The sequence below is a fragment of the Bison bison genome, unplaced genomic scaffold (genome assembly GCF_000754665.1).
Source record: "Bison bison bison isolate TAMUID 2011002044 unplaced genomic scaffold, Bison_UMD1.0 scf7180017864452, whole genome shotgun sequence".
Lineage (NCBI taxonomy): Eukaryota > Metazoa > Chordata > Mammalia > Artiodactyla > Bovidae > Bison > Bison bison.
This window is the reverse complement of record NW_011495014.1, coordinates 9,433,420-9,444,596: the sequence shown is the minus strand read 5'-3', so window position 1 is coordinate 9,444,596 and position 11,177 is coordinate 9,433,420. Positions and strand designations below refer to the sequence as shown.

Genomic DNA, 11,177 nt, shown 5'->3' with positions numbered 1-11,177 from the left:
GTTTAAACTCTGACATTGTCTCATGTCATTAGCAAAAGAGTGTTTTAAAATTGAGTCTAAACTCAAGAATACAAACATAAACAACTCACTGTTAAAATTTACAAATGAGTTGAACAGACACTTCAACAAATAAGATATATAAATATAGCAAAAAGTACATGAAAACACACTCAACATCATATGTCACTAGGGAACTTCAAATTAAAACCAGATACCACTGTACACCTATTAGAATGACTTTTAAAATCCAAAACACTGACAACAGCAAATGCTGAAGAAGAGAACGAAATGAATTCTCATTCATTTCCAGTGAGAATGCCAAATGGTACAGCCACTTTGGAAGACAGCTTGGTAGCTTCTCAGGAAACTAAATATACTCTTATCGTATGATTCAGGGATCATGCTCCTTGGTGTTTATCCTTGGTTGAAATGTTACATATTCACAAAAACTTACATATAGATATTTGAAGCAGCCAAGCTATCCTTTAGTAGGTCATTGGATAAATAGACTGTGGTACATCCACACAATGAAATATTATTCAACACTAGACAGAAATGAACTATCAAGCCATGGAATGAACTTAAACACATATTGCTAAGTGAAAGAAGCCTGTCTGAAAAGCCCACATACCCTATTATTTCAACTGTATATTTTGGCAAGACAAAACTGTGGTATCAGTTAAAAAAAAAATCAGTGGTTGTCAAGGGTTGAGGGAGGTGGTAAGGGAGACATGACTAGGTGGAGCACAGAGCACTTTTAGGGCAGTAAGACTGTTTTGAACAATACTGTAATGGTAGATACGTATCATTATACATTTGTCAAAACTATAGGATATACATTTGTATAGAATATACAATATATTCTATACAAAAATATAGAATATTCTATGTATATAGAATATACATAAAGAGGAATCTTAATGTAAACTCTGCACTTTAGTTAAGAATAATGTATCTGAATTGGATCAATTTTACCCAATGTACCACATTAATGCAAGATGCTAATAATAAGAAAAAGGTGGCGAGACATAAGGATGTACATGGGAACTCTGTACTTTCTGCTCAATGTTTATCCTAAGACTGCTCAAAAATTAGTCTATTAAAAAGATCAAGTCTAATCTTTTCCAGGCTATTGATTGTCCAACTGGAAATGGAGTGAGTGCACCATCTGACCAAAGGGGTCTGTAAGGAGTCTCAGAAAGTCAGAGGTGGTAGGGGCCATCTTCATTTACTGATAAAGAAACTGAGGCCCAAAGAAAGGATGTGACTTAGCCATGGGCACACAGTGAATGCCAAAAATTGGACCAGAGCCCAGGTCTTCTGCTGGACTCTCCCGGCCTCTCCCGGTTCAGTCTCTTTGCCAAAGTATCAAGGACTTGCTCAACTGATTTATTTCCATTATTCCTCAGACTATTTGTATACTAAACCCAAACCCAAAGCAAATCCTTTCAAATGTACACAGTGTTTAAATATTCAAACCTCCCGATTCTGGGGACTCCCATCCTGCTAACTACACAGGGGAAATGAACAGTCAACTTATCTGAATAAGTTATCTCCACCCCCTACCTCAGGCACCAAAGCACACTATATCAATGTGGATTTTTATTAAACTAATTTTCAAATAATCATTAGATTTACAGTAGAAGTAGCACCTTCATGAATCAATCTACTTTAGGCAAATAACCCATGTCAGCAGTCTTTTATTTTTCAGTCATTTGAACTAAAGGAAGACATATTTTCCCCACTGTTGACTCTGGTGCACACTTCCTCATTTTTTATGCTAATATAAGACAGGCTACTTACCCCCTCTGCATGGGAAAATATGGTTATTTCGTCAAAACCTCTCATCATGATGGCCTACTTTCCAATCGCATCTCACACTGGTTTTCCTTCTCTTTCACTGTTTACGTCCTCTTTGACCTCATTCCGGGCTCCAATCCCTTGACTTCGTTTTACACCCAGAAGTGAGACTGCTGGATCACATGGTAGTTCTATCTTTAATTTTTTGAGGATAGGGGCTCTATTTTCTCCTTCATAGTCTCCTTTCCCTCAATTTTAGTTAAGCAGCCAAGGGCAGGTAGAAGAAATCTACTCATTCTCCTGATGGTTGTCACTACTAATATATGGCTTTTAATTTCATGTGAGCCCAGTAAGCCTCTTCTGCAGTCTTTTATTTTGTCTTGCTCATTCTCCTCTCTCATTCATTCCCCACATAGAATATTTCTATTTTTTTATTATACTCTTTAAGCTGAAACCCCATTCAATATTTATCTTTCTCTGAAAAAGACTTCACCTTCTACTCACTAGGAAAATAGAGGCCATCAGGTATAGATAAACATCTTCAAATACCTGTCTGCTCTCCCCTTCTCTTCCACACAGGTCATTCTCTTCTGTCCTTAGAGAGGAAGGCAAGCTTCCTCCCATCCCATCCAAACCTAGCTCCTTTATATATGGATTTAGATCTGCCCTCTCATCTTCTTCAAGACCTTCCCCTTTCTCCCCTGCATCACTTCTCTCTGTTCATTGGTTACCAATGATGTGTTTTGTTTTCATTCCTCTCAGCTTCTAAATCTGTAAATCTCTTCCCCCACCTCCTTTGGGAAGAAGTCTTCTTCACCTTTCCTTCTTCTCACTCTAGCTATGGCCCATCTCTACATCTCAAAATTTCATGTTCTCTGTTTCCTAATTTCCTTTCACTTTTCAGGTCACTCCTGTCTGGACTCTGGTGATTTTCTGCATTTCTATTGGTTGATCACCAATGTTTTCCTAATTCCTGGACTCCAGTTTCATCTGACTCTGCCTCTTTGTTGTTTAGCCCTTGAAACAATATTGACTTGACCCTACTTTGTATTAAGAGGGTGTTGGGGAACTTCACTGGTGGTCCAGGGGCTAAACTCTGTGCTGCCAATGCAGGGGACCTGGGCTTGACCCTGGGTCAGGGAACTAGATCCTACACGCCACAACCAAGAGTTTGCATGCTGCAACTCAAGATACCACGAAGCCGAATAAAATAAACAAATCAGTATTAAAATAGAGAAAAAATGAAAAAAAAAAACACCATTTTTTTAAAAAAGAGTGGGCATTTGGCCAGGAAACCAAAACCCTAGAACTACTCAGGACTGACTTCAACCCCTTAAGGTTCCTGGAGAGGGTCCTGGGCTGGGCAATGCTGAGCTCCCTTTTGTCCTAAAGTACTTGCTGCTGCTGCTGCTGCTGCTGCTAAGTCACTTCAGTCGTGTCCGACTCTGTGCGACCCCATAGACGGCAGCCCATCAGGCTCCCCCATCCCTGGGATTCTCCAGGCAAGAACACTGGAGTGGGTTGCCATTTCCTTCTCCAATGCAGGAAAGTGAAAAGTGAAAGGGAAGTCGCTCAGTCATGTTCGACTCTTAGCAACCCCATGAACTGCAGCCTACCAGGCTCCTCCATCCATGGAGTTTTCCAGGCAAGAGTACTGGAGTGGGGTGCCATTGCCTTGTCCCCTAAAGTACTTAGGACTACATAAATGGAGACCAAAATAGAAGGGGAGTCCTCCTCTGTAACTCTCAGCTTCCCTAGGTTCAGGAATGGGAAAGATGGGGTACAGGGGAAAGGCTGATGAGGAAGACCAGTGAAGAACCTTGTGCAGATAATCCAGAAAGAAAAGAGGATAAAGTTCTGAATTAAAGACAGCTGGCAATGAAGATGACCAGTCAATGAGAAGTGTGGGGAAAAACTGACAGAGTTGCTGGATTAGAGAGATGAGAAAGAGACGATTTAAGGATGAATTCTGAGTTTCTATCCTGGGAAACAAGGGGTATGCTGTCTTCATATTAATACAAAGAGAATATAAGAAGAAGAATTGTTTGGGAGAATGGAAAAAAAGCCTCTCAGATTCTGCTTGGGCAGAACTGATTAAGTTAGCTTGGGCAAAAGGAGAAATAGATGTGTACTAAATTTGTTGAGATATAATAGTGTGAGAATGTTTTAATTTAGAATATAAAGGAAATTAGAGTTTACTGTACAGATCATTCCCATCTCTTTCAGAATTTTCCACAGTTTATTGTGATCCACATAGTCAAAGGCTTTGGCATAGTCAATAAAGCAGAAATAGATGTTTTTCTGGAACTCTCTTGCTTTTTCCATGATCCAGCAGATGTTGGCAATTTGATCTCTCTGGTTCCTCTGCCTTTTCTAAAACCAGCTTGAACATCAGGAAGTTCACGGTTCACATATTGCTGAAGCCTGGCTTGGAGAATTTTGAGCATTACTTTACTAGCGTGTGAGATGAGTGCAACTGTGTGGTCGTTTGAGCATTCTTTGGCATTGCCTTTCTTTGGGATTGGAATGAAAACTGACCTTTTCCAGTTCTGTGGCCATTGCTGAGTTTTCCAAATTTGCTGGCATATTGAATGCAGCACTTTCACATCATCATCTTTCAGGATTTGGAATAGCTCAACTGGAATTCCATCACCTCCACTGTCTTTGTTCGTAGTGATGCTTTCTAAGGCCCACTTGACTTCACATTCCAGGATGTCTGGCTCTAGGTGAAAGAGATGGGAATACCAGACCACCTGACCTGCCTCTTGAAAAACCTATATGCAGGTCAGGAGGCAAGAGTTAGAACTGGACATGGAAAAACAGACTGGTTCCAAATAGGAAAAGCAGTATGTCAAGGCTGTATATGTTTATTTAACTTAATAAATAAAGTTTATTTATTATTTAATAAGTTTATTTATTAAGTTATTTAATAAGTCACCCTGCTTATTTAACTTATATGCAGAGTACATGAGAAATGCTGGGCTGGAAGAAGCACAAGCTGGAATCAAGACTGCAGGGAAAAATATCAATAACCTCAGATATGCAGACGACAACACCCTTATGGCAGAAAGTGAATAGAGGAACTAAAAAGCCTCTTGATGCAAGTGAAAGAGGAGAGTGAAAAAGTTGGCTTAAAGCTCAACATTCAGAAAACTAAGATCATGGCATGCGGTCCCATCACTTCATGGGAAATAGATGGGGAAACAGTGTCAGACTATTTTTGGGGGCTCCAAAATCACTGCAGATGGTGACTGCAGCCATGAAATTAAAAGACGCTTACTCCTTGGAAGGAAAGTTATGACCAACCTAGATAGCATATTCAAAAGCAGAGACATTACTTTGCCAACAAAGGTCCATCTAGTCAAGGCTATGATAGCTTTTCCAGTAGTCATGTATGGATGTGAGAGTTGGACTGTGAAGAAAGCTGAGCACCAAAGAATTGATGCTTTTGAACTGTGGTGTTGGAGAAGACTCTTGAGAGTCCCTTGGACTGCAAGGAGATCCAACCAGTCCATTCCAAAGGAGATCAGTCCTAGGTGTTCATTGGAAGGACTGATGCTAAAGCTGAAACTCCAATACTTTGGCCACCTCATACGAAGAGTTGACTCATTGGAAAAGACTCTAATGCTGGGAGGGATTGGGGGCAGGAGGAGAAGGGGACGACAGAGGATGAGATGGCTGGATGGCATCACCAACTCAATGGACATGAGTCTGAGTGAACTCCGAGAGTTGATGATGGACAGGGAGGCCTGGCGTGCTGGGATTCATGGCGTCGCAAAGAGTCGGACACGACTGAGCACCTGAACTGAACTATACAGATCATGAGGTCTAGTTTTTTTTAAAAATGTCTTTGACAATCTAGAGGGGTGGGATGAAGTGGGGAGTGGTAGGGAGGTTCAAGACGGAGGGGACATATGTATACTTATGGCTGATTCACACTGTTGTATGGCAGAAACAAACAGAACATTGTAAAGCAATTATCCTCCAATTAAAAATAATAAAGTCTTTGAGATATAGTTGAAATTTGTCTTTTTAGGTAAAAAGTTGTTGAACTTAATAGTTAAAATTTGTCTTTTTAGGTGAGTTAGTGAGTAATCAGGTCTTTGTTTCTCCAAGAGGCTTTTAGGATTAAATGAACCAAAGAGAAAGAAACCCTGGCTTTCCCTAGCATCAACTCAGCAGCGAGTCAGGACTGGGGTTTCCAACACTACAGCAAACAGCTGCAGGGCAGATCTCCCAGGTAATGAAATATCCTGCCCTGGGACTGGGGAAGGGAGAATACTGTCAGTGGGTATTTACTGGTCACTTCTAAACTTGTCCTCTATACCTGATCATCTGTTTTTTTAGGTGCCTTGTTTTGAAAGATCAATTTTGTCAGACCACATGTGAGGGTTGGATTAGTTAGGAAGATTGGAAAAGGCTGTCTTCAGTTCTTCTGAGAAAGGGAACACAATATGGGCAGCTCTGGTCACGGTAAGAAGGACTTTCATAGAGATTGTTCAGTGGGAGTTAGAAATATGAACCTGAAACTAGATATTTGAATTACTGACTTAGAAGTGGTTGATGAATGCCGTGGGGTGGGAGGCGGTGCGAAGGATCTCCTGAGGGAGGCAAACATAGTGAGAAGCAAGTGTATTATAGGTGGGACCCCTGCTGACCCAGTAAGTCAGAAGAAACGCTGAGTCAGAGGAATCCAAAAAGGAGCCTAAAATCAAACACTCAGAGATGTACAAATGATTATATTTATTCTTTTAAAAGTGCACACAAGATCTTGATGCCTTGCTTTACAATAGCTGGACACTTTTTTCTTGTCACGCTATATGCGTAACATAATAAAACCCAATCTAGAGACTTATTTTTCAAAACGGAAAACAAATACTTTTACGTAAGATCAACAATAGTTTTACTTAAAAAAAAAAAGAAAATGATTTTATTATGGCATCACAACTATATATACCTGTACTTGTTGCATCAAATTTGTTCAGTTCATTGAAGAAAGTCTTAACAACTAAAACTGCACAGATAACAGAGTAAGAGAATTTAACAAATTCAGTATAAAATAGTTCAGGACAACCATACTACAGCGTGTTAGACCACTAAAATGTCTTAGAAAGTTATTTACAACATTATCATAATATAAACACTAAATTTTAAAATAAATCTGTGGATTTTCTACAAAAATAAAGTACATATGTTAATATAAGTTAAACACTGAATAAAACATTCACAATATCCAGTAGAAGCTATTATTAAGACTATATTCTAGGTGGTAAAATTCAAAACAATAACCATAAAACCGTGTTTCCTAAACCATTCACAATTTTAAATATTTTAGTAGTAATCACAAGATTTAGAGTTTCATTGTAAAATTCATTTTTACAAATATACACAATTTTCACAGACCTCCTATCTCTTATGTAAAAAGGCAACAAAGAATAAAAATTTCTTGGTCAGAAGTTGCCATACTATATTAAATATATAAACTGTGAAATTTTCAAAAAAATCTCATCCTTAGCTGATTCCCTTTAAAAAGAAAACATATGTTTTATATAAAATAAAAAACACAGTGCGATATCTAATCAATCTAAAAATATTTCCACACCTATAAAAACATTAAGCACTAAATCTTTAAAAGCCTTTGAAAAACTATGAACAGAACAAAATTATTGCATTTAAATAATTTTAGTATGAAATATCTTTGGAACAGTATAAGAAAATCTTGCCAAGAGGCATAATTTTGCTGTTTGCATGTCTCATTGTTCAATAATTTCCCCCAAATGCTACAAATGACTAATTTAAAACAATGTTGATATTATTCACAGTTTTGTTTTTATCTAGAGGTACTAATTTTGCATTTGGCTTAGATGTTCTTAAAATTAAATGTACATATGTGACCCAGTAATGCCAATTTTATCTCCTAAGACATTTTGTTAAAATGCCATTCATATCCTAGTTACCAACTACATTCTTACAGAGAAAATGCACATTAAACTCATTACCCTATGAACAATTTGGACTTCAGTTCCAACTTTGGTATCTTTTCATGCTATTAAGTAGTTATAAACATGGCATTTTGTGCGTAACTGTAGATACCAGCATTATAATTAAACAAAAAGAGTACCTAAGACCTCAACATTGAAACAGTAAATACTGACATTGGGAAAATTTTAAATGGCTCATTTTTCCTAAACCATCAGTGCAAATTAGCAAACCTCTAGAAGAGTTTAGTCATGGAAAGAAGGAAGCATAATTTCATCTTCATTCCCTCCTTGTTGATACCGAACTGAAGAGAAGCCCAACCAGTGCCAACGGTTCCTTCGGAAGAAGAGCCAGATCAGTCCGCAGGTTACAGCTAAGATACTCAGCACAGCAAATGCGATACCTATTCCTCTGTAATCAGGGCCTAGACCAGAGAAAGGTTTGACAGTGGAAGACAGAACAGAACAGCAATTGTCACTGATTTTATGTACTAGGCTTTGTGTCACATATGTGAACACTGTACAAATTAGATGCAGTAAGTGCTGATTGTCTCACAGTGTCAACACAGAATTCAAACTCATCATCAAACACTTCAGTGCTTTCTGATCCAATTTAACTGTTTTCATTCAAATCCTCTTCACTCCTAGAGCAATTTTCTTCCGAAGAAATTAGAGCGGTACCATTATTCTCACATTCCCTTCCCATCATCCTTCTGAGACCCTCATTCCCAGTATATTACCTTACTTTGACAGCAAATTGCTAAAGGTTGGTAAATGTCTGTGGTTGACTTACCTAGTGCCAAATAAAGTGTTATTTGCTTTAAAGGACGTTAACCCTTTAGGATGACCTCACTGAGTCCCTCACTATTCAATTTTAAGCACTGTTCCAGGCCCCTATCTACATGCTGTCAAGATGGAGTCATTGTGTCCCATGGCTTTAATATCATCTCTGTGCTGACTTTCCTTCTCTATCATATGTCCAACTTCACACTAGACATTCTAGCTCATCTCCACATGGATGCTCAAAATGCCAAAATGGAACTCTTGGTTTATACTATTCTAACCCTACTTCTCCCTCACCCCAAATCTTCTACTCACTCTCTATTCCACTAAGTATAGAACCTGAACACTTGACTCAGGATTCCAAAGCCCTACCTGTCTGACATCTGTCTACTTTCCACTTCTTCCTTAAGCCCACATCAAGATGTTCTGTCTTAGGCTCTCTGCTCCAACTGGTACTTCTGCCTCGTGTGACTCTTCTGCTGACCCCAAAGGCCTTGGCTGGCCTTTCAGATTTCAGCTTCCATATCTCCGCTCTAAGAAGTCTTCCCTGATCACCCCTGATCTAGAGCAGTTAAATCCCTAGTCTCAATACAGTTCATGTGTGTGCATGCTCACGTGCCTGCTCAGTTGTGTCTAACTCTGTACAACCCCAGGGACTCCAGTCCGCCAGGCTTCTCTGTCCATAGAATTCTCCAGGCAAGAATACTGCAGTGGGTTGCCATTTCCTTCTCCAGGATTCTTTACCATTACACCATAGAGTTTATAACTATTTGATATTTTCCTCTCTTTTAAAAATGGACCTGCTTGGTTACTCCTTATCTGTCTTCAATAGATTGTAAGCTCTGTGAGAAAAGGAATCTTACCTGTCTTGCTCATGGGTGCACCCCAGCACATAAAACAGATACTCTAAATATTTACTGAATCAATGCATAAATATGTAGATACTGATTACCTAAAGTTAAAGTTAACATTTGTGCACCAAAATGGACATTTTATGCTAATCTTTAAAAATGTTAACATGAAAATTTTAGACCTTGTTAAGATAAGATTTTTGTGGTTAATTTATGTATCAATTATGATGAAACAGAAGTTCAAAGTACAATTTCCTATAGATACTTAGGACGTTGTAACTAAATACAGTTTTGCACTGTTGTTTATTATGAATTTTATGGGAATGGGGAGAAAGGAAATGAAATAACTGCAGAATTAGACCTTTGAGCTTTTAATCTCTGAACTATAGAATAAAATACATTTTAACATTTTTCAAGAAATGACCTCCCTGAAACTCTGGCAGCTCCCATTTTTCTTAGGAAAGAATTATACAAAGTTTGGAGAAGGCAATGGCATCCCACTCCAGTACTCTTGCCTGGAAAATCCCATGGACAGAGGAGCCTGGTAGGCTGCAGTCCATGGGGTTGCTGAGGGTCGGACACGACTGAGCGACTTCACTTTCACTTTTCACTTTCCTGCATTGGAGAAGGAAATGGCAACCCACTCCAGTGTTCTTGCCTGGAGAATCCCAGGGATGGGGGAGCCTGGTGGACTGCTGTCTATGGGGTCGCACAGAGTCGGACACGACTGAAGCGACTTAGCAGCAGCAGCAGCATACAAAGTTTGGACAGTTCAGTACTTTCCTCTGGGAATCCTAGACATCTTGTGCATTTACTGTCATTTGTAATTTATTTTTCTGAGGGAAAGAATCTTTATGACTTAATCAGGTTTGTTTGGATATACTCTAAGGACTAAGTACTCTGGGACAAAGTACAAAACTTGGCACACAATTGAATCGTACATTTATTGCCTGACCCATTCTTCAGAAAGGTTCCTTAAGGACAGGTTACATACTTACCCAAGGGAACTTTGCAGACAACTCTTCCGTAGCCACGTGAACATTCAACTTTTGTCCAAGTTTCATTTGAAGCTAACAAAATGCTACATTGTCCACTGCCACTCTTAATTTTATTTGCCCATTTGACAAATGTCACTTTTGATCCATCTAACCAATTCCAAGAATGATCTAAAGGAAGAAGTTTGTTTACTGTAACTAAATTACTAAGGTAAAAAGCACATGGTTCATACAATTTATTTATTTAGAACTGTGCTGTGCCACTATTTTTAAAATGAAATTTATTGAAAGTGAAAATATTAAAATCAGCCCATCAGTTGCACGTGACATATTTCAAGTGTTCAACAGCCACATATGGTTAGTGACCACTACATTGGATAGCACAGACATAGAAAAAATTTCATCTTTGTAGAAAGTTCTATTAGACAGCACTACACAGAGTATAGGTGCTATAAATGAAGCACATTTATTGTGTGATGGGCAGATTTCTAAAGATCTGTGTCCGTTGTCCCTTGCTTCCCACCCATGACTTCCCCGCATTAAAAATCATTCACAGTGTGCTGGTGGGAGAGGAAGAGTCATGCAGGGTCCAAGAAGTCCTCCCCACCATGATTCCACTTCTGGTTCCCAGCTGATGGAGCACCACCTTGTGGTGAGAGTATAAACACAACTTATACTTCCCTTAGATGGCCAACTTAGAATTCATTCACTTTTGGACACATACTTAATATTTTGGAATTCACATTTATTTCAATTATTTAGAATTCAAA

At 38.8% G+C, this 11,177-nt stretch overlaps 1 protein-coding gene across 2 annotated transcripts in view; it reads right to left on the bottom strand.

Annotated features, from left to right (window-relative positions):
• Window positions 1-11,177, bottom strand: part of LOC105002404 (lymphocyte antigen 75) — a 125,060-nt gene that overhangs the window by 26,748 nt on the left and 87,135 nt on the right. The window contains exons 34-35 of one of the 2 annotated variants that reach the window (XM_010858990.1): window positions 10,411-10,578; window positions 7,661-8,203 (exon numbers count right to left, since the gene is read on the bottom strand). In XM_010858990.1, the coding sequence (XP_010857292.1) occupies window positions 8,025-8,203; window positions 10,411-10,578 (347 nt within the window). In that variant the 3' untranslated portion in view covers window positions 7,661-8,024. Of the gene's footprint in view, window positions 1-7,660; window positions 8,204-10,410; window positions 10,579-11,177 lie in introns of those variants that run through there. The other variant, XM_010858991.1, reaches the window with a different exon arrangement.